Below are 23757 nucleotides of genomic sequence, written 5' to 3'. Positions count from 1 at the left end.
CAAGCATGTGTCACTCACATGGAAGGGTCTGGCCACACCATTACCATGCATGTATAAAAATCGCTCTATTTAGGGGCGCAGTTCACACCTCAATATACTGTATAGGGCTTTTTTTTTTTTAAAGGGCTCATCGTTAGGGCTGATCAGTGCCCCAAACCTTAGTGGAGCTGGCACCTGTTGCTTAGGCAATGACACCGCTCTCTTGTTTCTCTGCTTCCCTCCTCCCTCTGTATCAGCACAGCAGGCAGTCACCTCTCACTCACCTGCAACAGGCTCCCTCAATGTGTCCCTCTGTGTTTAGCACCAGCCAGGTGCTCTCTGTCAGCCTGATCTACTGCACCTGTCGTAATCACTTGAGGTGCAGAAGATCCAGGAAGTAGTGAGAAGCCGGCTGGTGCTGAACACAGAATGATACATTGCGGGAGTCTGTGGCAGGTGAGAGAGCTGACTGCGTTGCTGTCTTAGCAACAGATGCCAGCGACCCTAAGGATGGGGGCACTACGTGCCCTGACATACTGGGCACAGTGGGCAGAGATTCGTGGCTCAAGCCTCAGATCTTCAGCCCTAGCGACATGCCTGCATTACATGCAATTCAGAGATCAGTGGCATGTGCCCCTTATCTATTCTGGGGTGCCCCGGATGTCCCAAAGGCACCCAGCATGGCACCACACAGTACCCAGCATGCCCCACAGAGACACCATAGCACTCAGCATGGAACTACACAAGACTCAGCATGGCACAACAGCACCCAGCGTGCCTCATAGAGGCACCATAGCACCAAACATGACACCATAGCACCCAGCATGGCACCACAGCCATGGGGGTATGCTGGGTGCTGTGGTGCCTCTCTGTGGGCATATTGGGTGCTGTGATGCCATGCTATGTGCTGTGACGCCTTTATGGGGGCATGCAGAGAGCTGTGGCTGTTCTATGAGGGCATGCAGGGAGTTCTGGTGCCTCAATGGGAGGTCCATGGGAGCATGGGAAGGGGTCCACTAGAAGGTCACGAAATACTATGGGGGAACTGCTACATAACCTGGTGGCAGGCCAGCCCACCCAGCAGCAAACCAGGTAACTCTGCCTAGTTATGTTTAAGTCACACTGTCTATTTATGTGATATGCTGCATTTTTTATTAATGGAGAGGGGCTTCATCCAACATTTTGCTGAGCAGGCCTTCTTAGACCACTGTGAAGTTCATGTAATTTTGGCTCCACCGATGACCAAACCAATGTATGGCGACACCCATTTTTTGGCTGGAGTGCCCAAAAGTGTCCCGGATCTCTTAGGATCCTAGTGCAGCAATGTCAATGCACTGTCCATTCCCAACACTCTCTGTTGCTAATGTGGATGTACCCATAAGAAAACACAGCAGAGAGCTTCTGTGTGTGAGCATCATTAAATATAAGTAAGAGAAAGTTAATTTTCCCAACTGAAGAGATCTTTGATTGATACATAGATGATATTATTTGAAGACAAAGGCAGATAGGATAACTGTATAAGCAGTAAAGTGTAGCAGACTTTTATTGTATGATATGCCACAATGTAATTATCTCGGAACTTCAGCCTAAACAAACATACTGTCATTAAGTTACATTAGTTATGTTAATTAAAATAGATAGAGGGCAGCACGGTGGCATAGTGGTTAGCTCTCTCTCCTTGCAGTGCTGGGTCCCTGGTTCGAATCCCAGCCAGGGCACTATCTGCAAAGAGTTTGTATGTTCTCTCCGTGTCTGCCTGGGTTTCCTCCGGGCACTCCGGGTTCCTCCCACATTCCAAAAACATACGGATAAGTTAATCGGCTTCTCCTAAAATTGGCCCTAGACTACAGTACTTACACTACATAATATAGACATATAGCAATGGTAGGGATTGGATTGTGAGCTCCTTTGAGGGACAGTTAGTGACAAGATATATATATACACTGTACAGCGCTGCGTAATATGTTGGCGCTATATAAATACTAAATAATAATAATAATAATATAATCTCTTACCCACCGTGTTTTAAAAGAACAGGCAAATGTTTGTGATTTCATGGGGGCTGCCATCTTTTCCATGGGGGTAGCCATCTTTTTGGTTGAAAAGAGGTGACAGGGAACATGAGACACAGTTCCCAACTGCCCTGTCTGCTGATCACCCCTCCTAGCTGCGCATGCTAGGCTTTAAATCTCAAATTAAAAATTTTAAAAAAAATTGCTCCATAACAGCAGATTGAGAACAACAACATCAGAAATCCCATCATGCTTTGCACATCATCAGGGTCAAAAATGCCCGGGCAGTTTTCTTCTGTGCAGCTAAAAATGAGGCTTAGGTAAGAAAAACAAAGTTCTGATGCTGTGAAACTGTTAAAGAAACACCAAGCCTTTTCAGTGCTGCTGAGTAGCTTTTTAGTCTGGAGGTTCGCTTTAATATCCACTGTCATCATTCACACTGGTGTTTTTGTGCATTTTTCTTGTATTTGTTATTTTTTATGTATGGGATTGTATTTTATATTTGCGGTTTCCCTGGACTGGTGTGGAAACAAGTTGTTACAGGTGTTTGCTGGGAAAAGGAAGATAAAAACACACAGTACTGGTTTCGATCTGCTTTTTTTCTCCATTCCCATTCTTTCTACAGAAACTCAAATGTTCAAAAATTGGAGCATGTCTGCATTTGCATCTGGAGAAAAATCCAAATGCAGCATTGTGAAATGGTCTCTCAGATTTACATGATCCTGGCAGATTCTTTTTTTAGAAAAAATGCATGCATTTGGGAAAGCAGATTAAAATGCAGTTGGTGTGAAAAGGGTTGAAATAGGTGTTGTCCTGTGTGGGCTTAACCTGACAAACAGGGCCGGATTTACCATAGGGCACTGTAGGCATATGCCTACAGACGCCTGATAATGGAGAGGCGGCTCAATCATCTCCCCAAGATCCTCTCTCTCTCCTTCCCTATGCAGAGTCCTGATGAGAGTGTAAATTATGGATTATTAATCCGGCTCTCAGCATTCCATTGCCAAGATCTCTGTTCAGTTAGGGGCACCTCTAGCTACTTAATACTGAGGTTCTGCTAGCTACCTAATACTTGAGGGCACCTCTAGCTATTATTAAGGGTCCTTCTGGCTACTGAATACTAAGGGACACCTGTAGCTACCTATGACGGGCAAGGGAAGTAAGGGAGACAAGTGACAGATGGGCCAGCCAGCACACTTGCGGTGCGGTTTTGCGGGTGTTTGTAGGTTCATGGAGAGTGAAGTGTAGGGGTGCCAGGACATCTGTGCCTATAGGCTCCTGTGAGGTAAATCCAGGCCTGCTGACAAATGGAGGTTTGAGTAGACATGAGCCCATATGCAATCAAACTCAGGAGAAAAAGAAATTGCATATGACTCATGGTCTCTCTTGAAACTAGAACAGTTATCAGCAGAAAATTTAGGTCTAATTGCTTTGAATGATGTTTGTCTCCTTGCTACCAGCAACCCTGAGTTCTGCTTTCCTGTTTGGTGCAAGATTCCATAATTTAAAAAAAACAAATCTTTTTTTTTTACATAGATTACCTTTCCCATTATTTCTTTTTATGACATCTGTCAGTATTTGCATTTATGATGCTTTCCTTTCATCTGTGTTGTTGTCGGTAGAAACTGGCAGAGGGGAGTGTTTTGCAATAAGTCCATAGATTATTGCAGGTGTAAAAATTGAGCAAGAATGGCCTACCCTGTGCAGCTAATTATTCAAGCAGCAAATTGGAGTATATTGGCATTGTGTACTCCCAACAGAGTACTGTTCGCATGGTTGTAGAGAAGTGTAATTGGAGCTTGATGTCAATTTTTGAATTCCTTTGCTGGGTTCATATTCAAATTGTAAAGTAACATTATAATAGAAAAATAATCATATTCAGCACTGATATATTTATGGCCATTTTATAACTAATTGGATTTAAGAGTTCATTTTACTAGGCATGTTTCTTTGTTATATATAGGCTAGCACGGGAGTACTACGACCTTCACCACCATCTACTTCCATTTCTAAACACCTTCATGGTGATACGATAGAGGATTTCACCACTCATAGGAAGCCAAGCAGAGGGGATATTGGTGAGTGTATCATTTATACATAAAGGTCTATATGCAATTCTCTTTTTCTCCTGAGTTTTCTCCTAAGATATATTTTTCATCTAAGCTGGCCACTAACAGTCCAATTTCTAGCGAAAAATCGTTCGAGCGATCAGAAATTCTGATCGGATTGGTTGTAAATAATCTCCATTGGTGGACACAATCGATTATGAACGAGTGAAAAAAATGTCGCCCGAATGAATTTTCGTCGAACGAAAATTTGGATTTTCTTGGTGGTCGTGATAGATAGGAAGCAATGATTGGTTAGTTGATGGTGTAGTGAACGATTTTTCGTCCGATCAGAATTTCTGATCGCTCAAACGATTTTTCGCTAGAAATTGGACCGTTAGTGGCCAGCTTAACTTTTCAGCACTTTGCAAAAAGTATGTGAAAAAGTACTATAAATATTATTTTGAGTATTTTATTGTTTGTAAAGGGCTTAAAATGCATTTCATTGACAAGGTATGAAGATATCGTCTAGGAGAAAACTCAAGAGAAAATGTGAATTGCATTTGGGTGAATTAAAGTCTGATCTCACATTCACCAAGAATTTCATCTACGTTCCCTGTATTTTCTGTGACACTATAATATAACCACCTCTGTGTGATAGTGACCCGTTCTTTGGTACGGTGGTGATGAGCGAGTACCGGTTTTCGCTCATCATGAAATTTTTCCACTGCTTGCTGCCTTATTTGTACAGTTTTCCTATTTTTTTTTTTCAGTTTATTGATAAATTTAATTATTTCAGCAAATTTGTGTTCCAGTCTTTTATTTATATGCAGAATGTCTACCAGGCCTTTATTCTGACATACTTTAGTGAGTTAAGACTTAAGAATTGGAGGTCTAAAATTCTTGAAAAGAAAATTTACCGCTTTTGACTCCTAATTCCAGACAGAAATGCAGTGCCAGGGAGGTTAATGTTACTGCATGTGTTGCTGCTTTACATTACCGTACATACATTTGCACACAAGAAAGATATGGATTGGGCTGGGGCTGCTGTGAACGGACCTCCAAGTTGTGTTGTCTCCCCAGGCCAAAAGGTACTAGTCCTCCCCTGGCCTATTCATATCTCCAGCCTATTCAGTGGCAATCCTTCTGACTGTTGTTCCAGTGCCAGGCATCCAATCCTGATGCCATCCCATCACCCAGATGTCACTAATTAGGTGCCGTAGGCATCAGTGCGATGCTTTATGAGGATTTCAAAGAGTTCCGGGGAGGAATAAAAACTGTCCGTGGTGACACAATATCCCTTGTCCAGTGACGGCTCAGCGAGTGATAAAACTGAACTTGTCGCCACTCCATAGTTGCTGAACCGGGGATTGAACTTTGTTCCCTTTCTGGTGTACAAAACTGTGTTCCACATGTACCCGGTTGAAGACTCGCACAGAGGTCGGTACAGGCAGCAGGAAGAGTAGTCAAAATCCAGGCAAAAATCTGTACACAGTAAATCAATCAAAGTCCAGGCAAAATCAGTGCAGGGAGAAGGCAGAGAGAATAGTCAAAAGTCCAGGCAAAAATCGTTAACAGGTATCCAGTAATCAGCAGTAAACTCACAGACCAAAGCACAGCAGCCACGGTCTCCATAGAGCAAATGGCAACATTGAATTGAATGCAAACTAACTTGTATTCAATGCAATGCTACTTGTGGCCAATCAGATAATTTGTACTTTTTTTTCTCTCCCTCCCTCCCTACCTACCTCATGTGGCCAATCAGATCATTTGTACTTTTTTTTTCTCTCGCCCTCCCTACCTCATGTGGCCAATCAGATCATTTGTACTTTTTTATTTTATATTCTCCCTCCCTCCCTACCCCATGTGGCCAATCAGGTCATTTGTACTTGTTCTATTTTCTATTCTCCCTCAGCCCCTCCCTCCCTTCCTCCCTACCCCATGTGGCCAATCAGAACCTTTTTAATTTTTTTTTTAACTTCTCCATGACTCCCTCCCCCATGACCCCACGCCGCCCCCCGACGTAACGCCGCACTGCCTCTCCATGTCACTGATTGCATACATATGAAATACATATTGGGCGCAGGATACAGCTGTTATATGGCTGATCCTGCTTCTGCACAAGTCCGGGCAGTGTTCATTACTATATTCCCCCTCCAGGTCGCCATGAATAGTTAGTGGGGGAATTATTGTGTTTTTTAGCAACTTCGGCTCCGTCTTCTAACGGCGCCAACGTTACTCGCTGAGTGCCGCTATAGACTGATTCCCATTATAGTCTATGGCGGCACTGGCTGCGCCCAAATCTAGCAGCGCTGAAAAGCACTGCTCCGCACTGATTGGCTGCCGGGTCCCGGAAGATCAAAGAGATAATGAGGACTCCAGGCTGGAAGGGAGAAGCCTGGGTCCCAGAAAGAAAGTGTGCACTGTGTTTCAGGCCAGCCCGCGCCCTGTGTTCGGGCTTACCGCTTTCAGCACACAAAGCGGAGCCCAAACATAGGTCGGGCTTACCGCCAGGGGGGTTAAGGGCAACTGAAGTGAGAGAGATGTGGAGGCTGCCATATTTATTTACTTTTAAGCAATACCAGTTGCCTGGCTATCCTGCTGATCCTCTGCCTCTAATACTTTTAGCCATAGCCCCTGAACAATCATACAGCAAATCAGGTGTTTCTGACATTATTGTCAGATCTGACAAGATTAGCTGCATGCTAAATAAATCAGCAGGCCAGCCAGGGAACAGGTATAGTCTAAAAGGAGTCAAATATGGCAGCAACCATATCACTCTCACTTCAACTCCCCTTTAAGAAAGCATGGATGCATCCTAGCTGTTGGTGGTGTAATGGTTTGGGTAACATCTCCTTGGCACACTTTGGGCATCTTAATACCAAATGAGCATTTTGGTTAAATGCCACAGCCTACTTGATTATTTTGACTGAACATGTCTGTTTCTTTATGAGCACAGTGTACCTGTCTTCTGACGACTACTTCCAGCAGGATAGTGCACCATGTCACAGAGCTCTTATCATTTCACACTGGTCTCTTGAACATGACAGAGGAGTTCAATGTCCTACAAAGGCTTCCATAGTCAAAGTAATCTCACAATAACGCCAAATAATTTTGAGCTGCAACTAGAAATTAACAGGTATAGTGTAACATTTAACCACTTAAGTATATCTAAACAAGTATTCCAGTCCAGATGGGCGCCGCTTAAGTCAAACTGGACAAGTATTCTCATCCAGTGTTTAACCTCCTTGCAACCTCCTAATGCCAATTGGCAGTCGCAAGGTAGCAGCCCCAGGACCGCGAAAACGCCAATTGGCGTGAACTGCTGTGGGCATGTTTTGCTGGGGATTGAGCGCACCAATGCGCAAGCATCCCCGCTAGGAGACCGTTAAGACGGCTAAACGTTGTACAACGCTGTGATCTATGGCAGCGCTGTACTGGGGTCAGCCATGTCACTCGGCTGACAGGAGAAAATTGCTTCCGTCCTGAAGGTGAAAACACTTGCAGGCTGAAGTGGTTAAATGATACATTCCAGCCATAAACTACAAGGAGGTATCATAAAGTTTTAATTATCACCCAGAAATTATTATGGTATACTGATGACATTTTATCAATGTCCTCATTGGTCCTTACAGAGGAATTCTTTAAAATAATGTAATAAAAAAGTGCTTCATTTTTACAATAATTATGTATAAATGATTTAGTCAGTGTTTGCCCATTGTAAAAAATATTTTAAATCCCTGATTTACATTCTGACATTTATTACATGGTGACATTTTTACTGTTGGCAGGTGATGTAACTGCTGCATGCTTTTTTGGCAGTTGGAAACAGCTGTAAACAGCTATTTCCCACAATGCAACAAGGTTCACAGACAGGAAACTGCCAGGAGTACCATGGTCCTCACAGTTTCTTGTGGGAAGGGTTTCACCACAATATCAGTCATACAGCGCCCCCTGATGGTCTGTTTGTGAAAAGGAATAGAGGGGGTATCAGCTACTGATTGGGATAAAGTTCAATTCTTGGTCGGAGTTTCTCTTTAAGTGCATGATGTGCTCATTGCATCCTTTATTTCATTTACAGATTGTGCCAGAAGTGTCTAAAGTGGAAAAGATTGTGGCTCGCAGCATGATAAAGTTCCTGCATTTGAAGGGTAATAGTGCCACACCCAAAAAAATGCTCTTCATCTTCTTCCAACTACGTCAACATCTATCTTGAAAGGTGACGCCTTGTTTGTTTCTGGAAAGAGGCTAACAAACATGGAACCCAGAGAACAGATACCCTTGACGCCATGTTTGTTTCTGGAAAGAGACTAACAAACGTGGATCCGAGCTTACAGACACCCGAGACGTGCAGTTTGTCATGAATAATTTACCACACTCTACCATAAATGAGGCCAGTTTCGTTCATAATCATTTGGATGGTTGGTCTTCCAGGTCTTGGCTCATCTCTGAACGACATGATCACTTCTGAAATTTCTTTTCCACTTCACAATAGTGTCATAAGATGGCCAATCATTTCCATAAACTGCAATCATCTCATCATAAATTTGCCAGGCACTATTGCCCTTCAAATGCAGGAACTTTATTACGCTGCAAGCCTCAATCTTTTCTATCTCACACCTAGTCACTTCTGGCAAAATCTGTAAGAGAAATAAAGAATACAAATAGCTGATTTCCCCAACATCACCCTGTAAGGGACCAATGATGACACTGACTAAATGTAATCAATGCACCATAATAACTTCTGAGTGATAATTAAAGGGAACCTAAACTGAGAAGGATATGGATTTTTCCTTTTAAAATAATACCAGTTGCCTGACTCTCCTGCTGATCCTGTGTCTCTAATACTTTTAGCCACAGCCCCTCAACAAGCATGCAGATCAGGTGCTGTGACTGAAATCAGACTGGGTAAGCTGCATGCTTGTTTCAGGTCTGATTCAACCAGAGTCGGGACAAGGTCCTCCAGCACCCAAGGCTGAGACACCAAAGTGCGCCCCTCCATCCCTCCCACACCAGCCGTCACACACTGATTGCTAGTAGACTAAGAGGCGCCACATGGCCCACAACCTCCCCAACACCTTAATATCTAGTTATCTGGCTTGCAGTCACTGCCATGTATCCCCTTTTCTTATTTCTTTCTGCTTCAAACACAATTAGGAATGACAGCTGAATGAATTCTGCGCCCCCTCCTACACTGGGCCCTGAGGCTGGAGCCTCTCCAGCCTATGCCTTGGCCCGGCCCTGGATTCAACCACTACTGCAGTGAAAGAGAGTGCAGAGATAGCAGGACTGCCAGGCAACTGGTATGGTTTTAAAGGAAACATCCATATCCCTCTCAGTTTAGGTTCCCTTTAAACATTTACGATAACCCCCATATGTGTTGCATGCCACTGTCTTGTTTATTTATTTGAAGCCTTTGTGTTGTGCTGTATACTAGCATTTGTGACTATTGTCCTATTATTTTGATTGATCCCTTTTAGGGCCTCTACCATCTACAAAACATGGAGAACCTACAATATTTGAAATAATTGAAGGAATGCTTGGAACAGTGGAAGCTGAGCCAAGTTCAGAGAAGGTAATAATAATACATTATCATTAAATATTTATTGATCAGTAGACTTCATATGTGCAAAATTTTAAACCCAGAAGGCTTTGCGATAACCACAATATTAGAAACATGCAGACAGTTGTCCAGTCTGAACTGTAGATATATGTCTTGTATGTTGGTTCCCTAAAGATGCCACTGACTAAGGTGTGGTGGGGAGACATCAGTTATTTTGAAATTCCTTGCTGGTCTGTGAGTTTTCCCCTGATCATCAGACTCTCTGGGCCTGATTCACAAAGCGGTGCAAACTGTTTAGCTAGTGTACTGGTTAAAGACACTACCTTTGACACAGGAGACCAGAGCACAAATCCTTTAGCAAATGCCTGCCACACCTCCATATTTGCAACCCTATCTTCACATATGCAGTCACACACAATATTATAATATTAATTGACATTATTAATCCCTTTGAAACAGGGAGGGGGGGGCGGGGTAATTTACTTATTTGGATACCTTTCTGTTGGCAGACAGCTCTGACTAGTAAATCATCATTTAAACAAGGAATAGTGTTGGTCGCACACAGAGGGCCTGATTCACAAAGCGGTGCACACTGTTTAGCACGGGTGTGCTAAACAGTTAGCACGTGAAGTGCATTTCGTGGACTTTTGCGCGCGCAAAGTGCCGCGATTTGCGCGATCGTGGACTTTTACGCACGCAATTTGCGAAAATTGCGCGCGCAAAAGTCCGCGATCGCGTGAATCGCGGCACTTTGCGCGCGCAAAAGTCCGCGAAATGCACTTCTCGTGCTAACTGTTTAGCACACCCGTGCTAAACAGTGTGCACCGCTTTGTGAATCAGGCCCTCTGTGTGCGACCAACACTATTCCTTGTTTAAATGATGATTTACTAGTCAGAGCTGTCTGCCAACAGAAAGGTATCCAAATAAGTAAATTACCCCCCCCCCCACCCCCCCTGTTTCAAAGGGATTAATAATGTCAATTAATATTATAATATTGTGTGTGACTGCATATGTGAAGATAGGGTTGCAAATATGGAGGTGTGGCAGGCATTTGCTAAAGGATTTGTGCTCTGGTCTCCTGTGTCAAAGGTAGTGTCTTTAACCAGTACACTAGCTACCCAATAGGTAATAATTGATTGATTTGTTTTGTTTCAGAGCAATCTGTCACAATGTGTGTGTCCTGCAATACCAGGACTGCCAGGACCAAAGGTTAGTAACCCGGGGGGCTCAAACAAAGTCATGTAATATATGTAAGTATCCTTTTCTACTTTGACTTCCAGCTACACACTGACAAATTAGGATCTGTTGCCAACAGCAACCATTTATTAGTGGATGTCTTTAACCACTTGCTGACCGCATAACGCCGATGGACGTGGCGGCAGCCCCAGGACCGCCTAAAGCCGCCTAAAGCCGATCGTGGTTTGCGGGCTATCGCACGTTCAATGTGCGTGCATCCCTGCTTGGATGGCAAAGCTCCGCTCCGCCTTCAGTCTCCCAGTGGCGATGGCCGCTAGGAGACTGTTAGATGGGGAAACCGCCGTCTAATTACCCTGTACAGCTCTGCGATCTAAGGCAGCGCTGTACCGTGTCGGCTGTCCCCTCCAGAGGCAGGGAAGTGATCGGCTGAAGCCTATGACAGCCGACCACGCTGAATGGCTGGCGGGGAGACAACAAAAAAGAAAAAAAAATAGACATATTTATTTAAAAAATAATAAAACAAATATTTATATAAAAAAACAAACATATGGGGAAAGATCAGACCCCACCAACAGAAAGCTCTGTTGGTGGGGAGAAAAGGAGGGGGAGGGGGGGCGCAGCGCAGGAGATTTGGGCGCAGCCGGCGCCACCATAGGCCGTAATAGGAATTACGACTATAGCAAGGCACAGGGAGTAACTTCAGCGCCATCAGAAGACGGAGCTGAACTTCCTTTTAAAACATAATAAATTATTTCATTCCCCACTATCCATGGCAGCCTGGAGGGGGAATAGTATTTAATACGGCTGGGACTTGTGCGGCAGCAGGATCAGCCATGTACCGGCTGTATCCTGCGCCTAAGTCTCCAGCGCCGTTATCTCTCGTATGCTGCAGTGAGGCCTTAAAGCTGCAGTGGCCTGATGGCCTGGTCTTTAGGGGGTTTAATACTGCGGTCCTCAAGAGGTTATAAAGTGCTGACGGGGGATGCATATCTCGTATGTATACTGTATGTAGCAAATGTTTAAATGATTCTAAATACACATTATGACCAAGGTTAGCATAATCAGCTACATATAAAGCCTACTATTTTTCAAACCCATTCCTTGGATGGCAGTGTCATGGTGCAACTGCCAGGAGTAGGAAGTGCAGTAAGTAGGAATGCTGGCCAGAATCTTTGTATGGATTCTTTCCAGAATTGTATTTTTAATATAATTAAGGAAACTTTGGGAAACACTTGAAGAATTAATTATTAATAAATATAGTAGTCTAAAGCGGTCATGTCATAATGCCTAGTCTGACAGTGATATAAGAAATTAGTAATTTACAGCCCATGCCCACTGGGACAGATGTACATCTTATTTGCATGTGCACACATGGATTTTAGATTTTAATTTTTTGCAATAAGTGTCCTTAAATAATCCCTAAATAATTTTATTGGATCTGCTTTGACTTCACTTATAATGCAGCCACATTAGCCATACTTATCAAATGTCCTTGAATAATTCATGTGATACAGTATGTCAAAGCAGGGACAGCATACCATCAAATGTTGTACCACTACTGAATGTAAAGCCTGGTTCACACCTTCAATTTTGATTGGCCAATCACTGACTGATTTTACCACTTCCATGTAGTATGAGAGCTTACCTACACAACGTGTTTATAGTATTCAAAATCTGTTGGCCCTCATGCTACATAGAGGAGGTATAATTGGTCAGTGATTGGCCAATCAAAATTGAAAGTTTGTAACAGGCTTTAGTCTCTTTGCAACACAAAAAAGGATTGCCCCAGAGCTCCAATCACTGAAAGTTGTAGCACCAGGGAGTCAACCAGCATACACCTGGATCCCACAGGGGTGTACAGTCAGATGCAAAGAATAGAAAAAGCTGGATCTCCACCTGTATTTTGCAATATTAGCTTAATTTATTGGTGGTACCATATCCACAGAAAGCACAACGTTTCAGCACACAGGTCTTTGTCAAATGCATTTGATGCAATGTTTTCCCAGAATTGGCAGAAGATTCATACATGTTTGCATGCTGTAATGATAGCATGTAAGGGGCTTGATTCACTAAGGGCCTGAGCCCACTGATGCAGTTGTATCCGCTTCTGTCCGCTTTTCAGCATATCTAACATTGATGTGTAACTGAAAAGCAGACACAACTGCATCAGTGGGCTCAGTCCCTAAGACAAATAGCACGCCTTATCAAAGTTAACATGCCTTATCAAAGTTAACACGCTTTATCAGACTAACATAGCAAATTTATGCCTGCTAATTGGCAATGACGAGAACATCCTGCCCTGAGCCCCTGCGGGTTCGTGGCACGCGCTATGCTACTCTGATATGGCGTGTTAACTTTGATAAGGCGTGCTTACTTTGATAAGGCATGCTATTTGTCTTAGTGAATCAAGCCCACTGTGTTGAAAATGGTGCAGACCTTTGCAGAGCTTATGCATTTCATCTGCAATGGAAAGTTTAGGTGCTCAAGCAATGTTTTCTTTTCACAAAAAATAATTCAAAATAGTTTTACATAACAAACTGGTAATACAGATAGCCATCACATACAGCATGTCTATCAAATACAACGCTTCTTGATGCATGGAGGTGTACAAAAAAATATCAGAAGAATTAGGTAGATTTCTATTCCTAGCACAATATTAGCATCCAGTTTTAACACTCCTTATTTATTTACTAGGGGGACAGAGGAGATGATGGCCTCCCAGGACTTCCAGGTAACACAGGACGCAATGGAGACAGAGGTCCAGTTGGACTGCCTGGCCCACCTGGTCCACAAGGACCACCAGGAATTCCAGGACCCCCTGGGACCACAAGCATGATTAATGGCTTGGACAAAGAAAATAAGGTAGGAGTTACAAAATTACATACAAACATTGAATAAGGTTGAATGGCATATAAGTTTCCAGAAGTCTAACTTTTAAAGGTTTCACATTGTGCATGCCCAGGTTTAGGACAAGAGCTTTGTGCAAGTCTGTCCCTGATAAAACAATAGTGATCGGTTAGAAAAAACCATCCTAGCCAGTTAAGAAGGGTTGAATCAGGAATTCAGTAGTGACTTGTGCTGACATTGACTATTTTCCTCTCTGGCCATAAATACTGTATCTGATTGGGCAATATTTGTCTGAGATACTTGTACGTACTGTATGGTAACGGTAATTAAAGTGTTTATCATTGTTTAAAACAGATCTCCCATCACAGAATTTTTCTTCTGAAATTTTGATCCTAAAATTCCTGTATGAGTTTCTGCTGTCTTCCTACCTTACACCTGTTGCTGCCTTTTCTACTATTGAACATATCAGATCAGAGGGATGCACTTCTAGCTTCACTTCTGAGAGTTATCTGTTGGAGGAACACAGAGAATGAAAAGGCTTACTTTTATAATATCACGACATTGTAGGGTGGCTACATTACATTATCTGTAGGAAGGAATGTTTTATTCAAATTATTTCCATATACACATAAAATTACATTTATATGGGTTCTTCTTTTCTATTTGACCAGATTCAGATAATTGCTGGTCCTCCAGGGGCTGAGGGACAACAGGGATCACCAGGACCACAAGGATATCCAGGAGTACAAGGACCTGAAGGTCCACAGGGCCCACCCGGACCACCAGGACTCCCAGGACCTTTAGGGCACCCAGGGTCCCCGGGAGCTTCAGGTCCAAGAGGAGAGCAAGGACATGAGGGATTACCAGGGCCAAGAGGGTTTCCAGGTCAACCAGGGCCTCCAGGTCTTGAAGGTCCACAAGGTCCAGAAGGCTTAAGGGGACCAGAAGGTCCCCAGGGACCACCAGGTCCACAAGGGACTCAAGGTTCCCAGGGGCTGCCAGGACCAGAAGGCAGCCCTGGGGTTCCAGGACAACCAGGTATGCCAGGACTGATGGGGCTTCAAGGCATGCCCGGACCTCAGGGAGAACAAGGATCTCCTGGAATTGCAGGATCACCTGGCCCAAAGGTTTGTAGTTATTTTATTCTTACTAAAATAGTAAATTGATTGTTATTAAATTATACTTATTTACAGTGGAACCTAGGTTTGCAAGAATAACGGAAAATTGTTACTTACCTATTGGTAATTTTCCTTTCCCAATGCTTACATGTCATCTCATATGGGTGGTTGCCCCACCCCCTCTACCCCACAGGATCTTAATTAGTATAAATTTTCAGAGTTATCTCTCTCTCCCCCTTCCCCCCCAGTCTATGCAAGCCTCGACGTAATGAAGCCTACAAGAAGGGAGGGACCGGTGTGATGACATGTAAGCATCGGGTTAGGAAAGTTACCGATAGGTAAGTAACAATTTTCCGTTTTCCCTATGCTTCCATGTCATCACAACACAATAGCCTCAATTCACTAAGCTTTATCAAACACTATATCAAACGTTTGATAATTGACCTCATCATGGGTAAAATCTAATTTTGAATTCACTAAGGTGTTATAGATCTATTGAACGTTTTATTGATAAAACATTTGATAAATATATAACACCTTAGTGTATTCAAAATTAGATTTTACCCATGAGGTAAATTATCAAATGTTTGATAAAGTGTTTGCTAAAGCTTAGTGAATTGAGGCCAATATGTTGCTGCTAAACAGGAAATTATTCACATATTGTGAGTTTTCCAAAACAACTTTGCCAAAAAGTAAAGAAGACTAAGTAGATCTACTCTATAATGAGTCTACTCTATAATGATGCATAAATGTGGTAAAGGAAGACCAATTTGCAGCCTGACAAACTTTCTCTGCTGGCACTTTATTAAAGGCTGCCCAGGATGTCGACATGCTTCGAGTGTAGTGTGCTGACAATTGCTGAGGAGGTTCTAAGTTCAGAGACTTATAAGTTGTTTGTATTGTTTTAACAATCCATGAAGCTATAGTCCTGGCAGATGCAGGTTTCCCCTATTTATAGCCTCCAGGTATTACCCAGAGACTCTCTGATTTCCTTATGTATGCTGTCATCTTCAAGTAAGATTTTATCGCTTGGCCAACATCAAGGGGGTGAGTCTCTTGTCATTCTTCTTGCATAAAGGTTGGTAATGTCCAGTCCTGATTAAGGTGATAGGTCGAAGTGACTTTTAGAATAAACTGTTGGATTGGTCTCAGTACAACCCTATCTGGGTAAAATGTCAGGTAAGGTTACATCCTAGGACTTGTAGTTCTGACAGCCTTCTTGCTGAAGCCATAGCTACTAGAAAGACTGTCCTTAATGTTACATTCTAGTACAGGGTAAAACGGTTGTTTTGTTAAGGCATCTAGTACTAGTGGTAGGTCCCATTTCGGGAAGATAGCTTTTTTTAGTGGATTTAACTTCAGTACTCCCCTTACAAACTGCTTGACTAGCGGACTCAGTGTCCAAGATGTACCCGTCATTGCCGATAGAGCAGAAACGTGCACTTTCAAAGTGTGGTATCCCAGATCTTCGGATAGACCTCTCTGCAGAAATTCCAGAATGTGGAGAATATTGTTGTTAGCAATAGAGAATATTAACCTCTTGAGGACCACAGTGCTAAACCCCCCTAGAGACCAGGCCATTTTTACTGAAAATGGCCACTGCAGCTTTAAGGCCAAGCTGAAGGGCCGCACAACACGCCACACAAGTGATTCCCACTCACTACCTAACCTGGGGGTCCCTGTCACTCACTACCTAACCTGGGGGTCCCTGTCACTCACTACCTAACCTGAGGGGCTCCTGTCACTTCCTAACCTGGGGGGCGCCTGTCACTCACTACCTAACCTGGGGGGCGCCTGTCACTCACTACCTAACCTGGGGGTCCCTGTCACTCACTACCTAACCTGGGAGTCCCTGTCACTCACTACCTAAACTGGGGGGCTCCTGTCTCTACCTAAACTGGGGGCTCCTGTCACTACATACACTGGGGGGTCCCTGTCACTACCTGAACTGGGGGGCACCTGTCACTACATACACTTGGGGGCTCCTGTCACTAAATGAGCTGGGGGGCTCCTGTCACTACCTGAACTGGGGGGCTCCTGTCACTACCTAATCTGGGGGACTCCTGGTGCTACCTTAACTAGCGGGCACCTGTCACTGCCGAAACTATCCAGACCAGCCAGCCCAGCATCACCACCAGCCAACCAGCCCAGAATCACTGTCAAAAAGGCCACAGCATCACCACCAGTCAGGCCAGCATTTACTTCAACCAGCCAAGCACAGCCCAGCCAGCATTACCGCCAGCCAGGTCACAGCATCACCGCCAGCCAACCCGGCCACAGCATCACCGCCAGCCAGGCCACAGCAGTGTTGCCAGGCCTTTCAGCCCACACATCATCCCCAATCCAGCCAAAAACAGTATTGCCAGGCACAGCCGCCAGTAGAGGAGAATTCAGAAGCCAGGTGAGAGGTGTCTACCATATTAAGGGGGCATTCTGCCTATTTATGTGAAATGCTGTCTATTTATGTGCCTCATGACTGCTGATTTTGTCTTGTTGGGGGCCTCATGATTGCTGAATTTGTCTTGTTGGGGGCTTCATGATTTGTTGGGGGCCTCAAGATTGCTGAATTTGTCTTGTTGGCGGCCTCATGATTTGTTGGGGGCCCCAAGATTGCTGAATTTGTCTTGTTGGGGGCCTCATGATTTGTTGGGGGCCTCACGATTGCTGAATTTGTCATGTTGGGGGCCTCATGATTGCTGAATTTGTCTTGTTGGGGGCCTCATGATTTGTTGGGGGCCTAATGATTGCTGAATTTGTCTTGTTGGGGGCCTCACGATTGCTGAATTTGTCATGTTGGGGGCTTCACGATTGCTGAATTTGTCTTGTTGGGGGCCTCAAGATTGCTGAATTTGTCTTGTTAGGGGCCTCACGATTGCTGAATTTGTCTTGATAGGGGCCTCATGATTGCTGAATTTGTCTTGTTGGGGGTCACATGATTGCTAACTGCGAGACTATGGGAAAAGCTGAATCATCATCACATGAGACAGGAGCATTCAATCTATATTTTTAGATTTTTAAAACAAAAAATAAAACTGGGGGGTTCTAAAAGAAAATGAATGCATTTTTTCAGGAGTAGGATGGATGAAATTGTTTATCTTCACAGTTTATTTTCAACTTGAATTTTCCATAATGTTCATGTATGAGTTAAAACGTTTGTACAGTATTTAGTTTAAATTGCTGTTGCCACTTTGCGATAGATAAGTGATTTTTGGGTTGCAGTTTGGGCACTCGGCCTCCAAAAGGTTTGCCACCACTGACCTAATCTAATGCCCCAACATTGCTAAGTTCATGTAAATTTGTCTCCACCCGTGACCACACTCACATTCTGGTCCATGACCACACCCATTTTTGGCGCCACACAATGTAACCCTCATATTTTTCGGCGCGCTAGCTGCAGTGTGCTGATCTCTGCTGCCTACAGTATGTACAGTGTAAGCTGTTCTCTATTGCCTGCACTGTGTGCTGATCAACCTCCAGTGTGTACAGTATAAGGTGTTACTCTGTGCCTTTACTGATTTTAAACCAGCTGTATTGTATGATGATCCCAGCTACTTTCAGTATGTACAGTATTAGCTGTAAAGCCTGGTACACACATACAATTTTGATTAGCCAATTTTAGCTCTGTTTATCAAATGCATTGTCTGTTGGCCCACTTACTGCATGGGGGTGGTAAAATTGGTCAGTGATTGACCAATCAAAATTGTATGTGCGTATACATCTTTGAACTATGCCTACACTGATTGTAAATTATCTAAATAAAGGACAGGGGGCCCCATCCAATATTTTGATGGGCAGGCCCGTTATCTGTAGCTTACACCACTGCTAAGTTCATGTACACTTGACCCCACCCACGGCCATGCCCACTCACTGTATGGTCATGCCCATTTTTTGCCACGGCGCGTACACCCCCCACCTTGTGCCCACAGGTGCCCTCCATCTCCAAAGACCCTAGGAATGCCCCTGCAAGCAGGAGATGCGTGCGCAGCCTGCGTGTGATCTCCTGCAGTAGTCGGCCCCAGGACTTGATGCCAGTTGACGTTAGGCGGTCCTGGGGCTGCCGCCGCAGTCATGCCCATTGGAGTGACGCGGTCTTTAGGTGGTTAAGTATTAAAGAAGGGGGTATAAGTATAAACACCCCCACTTACTATATTCTCTTAGTAACCCAGATGAAGCAGGCTGAGCATGGTCATCCATGCTGGTATTCATTGCCCACCGTCAAAAGTGACATACCAGCGCGCCTGCAGCAGCCATCTGGCTTTTAAACACCTAGCCGCCCCATTTCTGGCTCCTCCGTCTGTGTACTTCTGCCTTACACGCTCAGCCAATCAGATAGGTGAAGATGCTGGAGCACTGGAAGCCACCTTGGAACGCACGCAAAACCAAACATACGGAAGCCCAAGGACTTTACATGTGACGTCACGTGGGAGCCGAACAAAGCGGATACTGTGCGTGGGAGCAAGCAGGAGACGCTCAGACATGTAGCGCTGCACAGACACAGCAAACAGGTAGGAAGGATCCCTCTAAAACCAAAGACTATATTACATTTAGTACTAATCGATAAAGCCTTACACAGTTAGGTATGTTAAACCTTCACAGGATAAAATACTGCGTCTTATCCCCTTGACCAGCAGATTAGGGGAATCCCATACTAATTTATAGCTTATCGGGATAAAGGTTTGTTTAAACAGGCATTAGTGCTGTAAAACAGTAAAGGTAGGGGTAAAACAAAAAAAAAATGATAGGCAAATCTTGCCCCAATGCTTTAGGGCTCTTTTCCACTATGAAATGCGATCGCATCGCAATCGCGTTTCAATTTCCACCATGCGATTGCAATTGCGATTGAGCTACTATACTCATTATAGTCCAGCTCAATCGCATACAAAACGCGGCAGGACAACGATTGCGCTTTGACCAAAATCGCATCGCAATCGGATCGCACTAATGGAAATTGCTGCTGCAGTTTCCATTCGTTTAATGTACCTTGCGATTTGCGATCAGAAGCAAATCGCAAATCGCAGGCTAGTGGATAAAGGCCCTAATTAAAAAGATCCATGTGAGGTCGAGGACAAAACACTAGGGGGGGGGGGGGGTCCGATAGCTCTCAAAAATTTATACTAATTAAGATCCTGTGGGGTAGAGGGAGCAGGGCAACTACCCATGTGTGATGACTTGGAAGCATAGGGAAAATTGGTTCTGGAAACTGCCAAAGAACTCTTATATTAAACAAATTTTTCCATAACGATTAATGGAAACTCAGATGATTTGTTCCACAATCCAAAAACATTTATAGAAAAATATTTACTACAAAGTACAGTACTGTATAAAGTAAAAATGTAAAAAAGACTTACCTTATTTCTCAGAATATAAGACGCACCTTTTCTCCCCCAAAAATGGGGAGAAAAAGTTCCTGCGTCTTATATTCCAAAGGTGGGGAATCCCCGACTTCAGAACACCCGCCGATACGAACCGCCGACCCGCCGCGACGTCGGGGACTCCCTGCCTTGTCCCCCTGTGTGGTCCGCCTCCCCCCCCCTCCCCGCATGTCTCCGCTCCCCCTTGGTAACAATTACGGCAGAGCGACTCACCTCCCTATTGATTCCAGCGCTGGGTGGTCCTTTCCGCCTCCAAGATGTCAGCGCTACACATGTAAAAGAATAGTTAGCAGAAGAGCGGCTCACCTACCCAGCGCCACCTATCTGCAGACATCTCATGTACCGCGCAGCTTCCCTTAGTGACGGCTCCTGTTAATGACTCATCATGAGTTATTAACAGGAGCCGTCACTAGGGGAAGCCGCACGGTACGTGAGATGTCTGCAGATCTCCGCCGCTGGGTAGTTGAGCCGCTCTGTCATTAACTTTTCTTTTGCAAGGGTAGCGCTGACATGCTGGGGGCAGAGGACCACACAGTGCTGGAATCCATAGGAAGGTGAGTTGCTCTGCCGTAATTATTACCAAGGGGGAGCAGAGACATGTGGGGGGAGGAGGAGGGGACAAGGCAACAGAGAGGGCAGGATGGACATGAGGACTGGAGTGGAGGACCACACGGGGGCTGGAGAGGACATGGACATGCATAGGAGGGGACACAGATACACGCAGGAGAGGACACAGGGACTTAAGGACCATACAGGGGGGCTGAAGGGATCACAGGAAACACACACGGAGGGCAGGAGAGGACACAGACACACACACAGAGGGACAGGAGTGGACACAAGGGGACTGGAGGACCACACAGGGGGGGCTGGAGAACACACACACGGGACAGGAGGGGACAAATGGGGGCAGGAGGACCACACAGGGTGGCAGGAGGGGACGACACACACACACAGGAGGACAGGAAGGGACACATAGTGAACATAGGAGGACAATGGGGGAGAACATGTACAAGACGCTCCTGGAACATGGACGCACCCACCAGGTCTAGTATATACTGTATATATTTTTTTCCCTAATTTTTGCCCTCTAAACCTAGGTGCGTCTTATATTCCGGAGCGTCATATATTCCAAAAAATACGGTAACTATAACTGACAGAATCATTACTCTCTGTTGACTCACCCCAAGCTTTTTTGAGTGTGGCTTTAATAAGGAATTTATCCAGTGACAGATTCTTCTCCCTACTTTTGAGGATTTCATGGAAATGTGACACAATTAAGTAAATTCCTGAAGCGTCAAAGGGAGAAGAATCATCAGCGCAGTTGTGATGATGTGACACACACGTTTTGCTCTTGTACTCTATATCAAGACATTGCTTGCTCATCAATTCAAAATTTCATAAAAATGTTTGCTTGTCTTGCAAAGTGTTTTCAAACCAAGTTACTTGCAATCCAACTGTATATTTTTAGTTATTTTTGTATTTATATAGCACTGACATCTACCACAGCACTTTACAGAGTATATAGTCTTGAAACTAAAGGTAGCCATACATCAGGCGACTTGGCGGCCGATAGATTATCTAATTCGATTATAATAATCGAATTGGATGAAAATCGGTGTCGCCAAGCGCATGACCAACCAACAATGCGACCAATTTTGGGCCGAAATTGGTCGCATTAATCAGTCGGACATGCTGCAAGATGTAGGGTCAACTTGCTTGATCGGGTGTGTGGTGGTAACCATGAGCAATATCAGGAAAAGTGAACGCTATTACCTTAAGCTCCTTCAATCAAATGAGGAGCGCTCCTCTTCTTCTGCCCTGAGCCCCTGCGGGTCCAATCACTATAAAGGTCGCGATCCCCATGCTCTGATTGGCCCAACTTGACAAGCAGCCTATTGGGCCAATCAGAGCGCATGTAGCGTGCAGCACATTACATCTTAAGCACGCTGTGGAAATAGTGCGAGTAACAGGAAATTACTTGCGCTATTTCCTTTAGTGATTCATCCCCTATTTGTACACACTTACAAAGACTGTCGTCCCGCAGGGAAACAGACCTTTGGGTAACATGTAAAGGGCTGAGTACTCTACGAGCCAATGGTAAATTTACAATTTACTATGGGATTAGGTTGTAAGCCTCAGCCAGAAATATCAAGTCCCAATCCCTGCAGGGCAACAGTCATTGTACTATACGTGTGTACAAGACATTTGCCACACAGTAGTCTTGTCAACTGTAATGTACAGTATTTACATGGCACTGATGTCTTCCGCAATGCTTTACAGAGTTCATAGTCATGTCATTAACTGTCTCTCAGAGAAGCTCAACATCTAATCCCTGCCATAATCCTATGTCCCTGTTGTAGATGAAGGTCATGGTCGCTATATGAAATGTGTCTTTCTCAATGAAACAAAAACATAAAAGCAATCTATTTCCGAACAAATTAATACTTCATCTACATTTTAGATTTATTTAATTCCATAGGGAGACAAAGGAGACCGTGGAGAGCTTGGCCTTCCTGGGCTCAGAGGTCTACCAGGTGACAAGGGAGATCCAGGTCCGGCAGGACCACCAGGGCCACCTGGGCATGCTGATGTTACGTGTTGCAAAGTTAGTGTTCAACCATTCTCTGAATTGTTTAAGCATGACATAGTATAGAATTAATTATTATTATTTTTTTCTTGCTGTTTTTACAGGGGGATGTCACTCCAATACCTCCTGTAAATTATCCAGAGGTCCCTGGGCCTCCAGGTCCAAAGGTGAGCACCCCATGTAGGCATTGTGCAGCATAGCATGGGAGAGGTTGTGACTTGCTAATTTTATTTGAGAACGTGTCACAAAATCACGGTGTAATATTTATTTCTTCATCTTGATAAAATGATGTCTTTGGAAGAAGGGGAGTTTTGAATTCTAAAGCAATATTTTAATACATCTGGAAAAAAATCCAGCAAAAAAAAAAAAAAAACGTTCATCACACCTAAGTCGGAATGAATCCTATTTCAGTCTAGGCATCAGTATACGGTAATTGTTACTTACAAGGTACAGTGCATGGACAGAGGTGTGGTAGAGAAGCTCTGCTGCTTTGAGTGCCTACTGATTGCCCTACATGCCATACCCCCTCTCTAGTCTCCCCAATTAGTATAAACACAGATGCCTGGTACTCACAGGGTTGAGGAATGCATAGAAAGCTGACAGACCAGGGGAGGCCTTCCTGCTGCTGCATCCGAGAGCAATTGCTGTGGAACCATGACAGTCTGATGGGCCCTATACAAAGCGCACTTCAGAGACCGGGTCCTGATCTCCAATGGATGAGTGTGTGTATTGCCTTTAGTGTGTGAAATGCTTTAAGGTGTGAGTAAAAGTAATTATGCAAAGATTTCTATTACTGACCGCTATTCTTATGTGTGTTTTCACTGCAGGGAGAGAAAGGAGACCAAGGAGAGGTTTGTATATTTATACACTTACAATCAAGTACATGGACAGTAGACGGCAATACAGGTGGTAGGGTCAGGCCTGAACCAGTTTCCTGCCAACTACTGTCAGATACAATGAAGAGATTCACTAAAAGACCTTTTAAAATATTTATTAACTAACCAATCAGTCAAAATCATTGACTGAACAGCTCAAAC

General features: G+C 44.2%; 1 protein-coding gene across 1 annotated transcript in view; it reads left to right on the top strand.

The window, feature by feature from the left end:
* The window catches only part of LOC137540958 (collagen alpha-1(XVIII) chain-like), a 93007-nt gene that overhangs the window by 31398 nt on the left and 37852 nt on the right, over positions 1-23757 (top strand). The window contains exons 3-10 of the mRNA XM_068262131.1: positions 3955-4069; positions 9517-9611; positions 10755-10808; positions 13491-13658; positions 14315-14770; positions 22613-22738; positions 22825-22887; positions 23548-23571. Coding sequence (XP_068118232.1) covers positions 3955-4069; positions 9517-9611; positions 10755-10808; positions 13491-13658; positions 14315-14770; positions 22613-22738; positions 22825-22887; positions 23548-23571 — 1101 coding nt within the window. The remainder of the gene's footprint in view (positions 1-3954; positions 4070-9516; positions 9612-10754; positions 10809-13490; positions 13659-14314; positions 14771-22612; positions 22739-22824; positions 22888-23547; positions 23572-23757) is intronic.

The sequence above is a fragment of the Hyperolius riggenbachi genome, chromosome 12 (assembly GCF_040937935.1).
Source record: "Hyperolius riggenbachi isolate aHypRig1 chromosome 12, aHypRig1.pri, whole genome shotgun sequence".
Lineage (NCBI taxonomy): Eukaryota > Metazoa > Chordata > Amphibia > Anura > Hyperoliidae > Hyperolius > Hyperolius riggenbachi.
The sequence above is the reverse complement of the archived record's forward strand: the minus strand, read 5'-3'. Positions and strand labels throughout refer to the sequence as shown.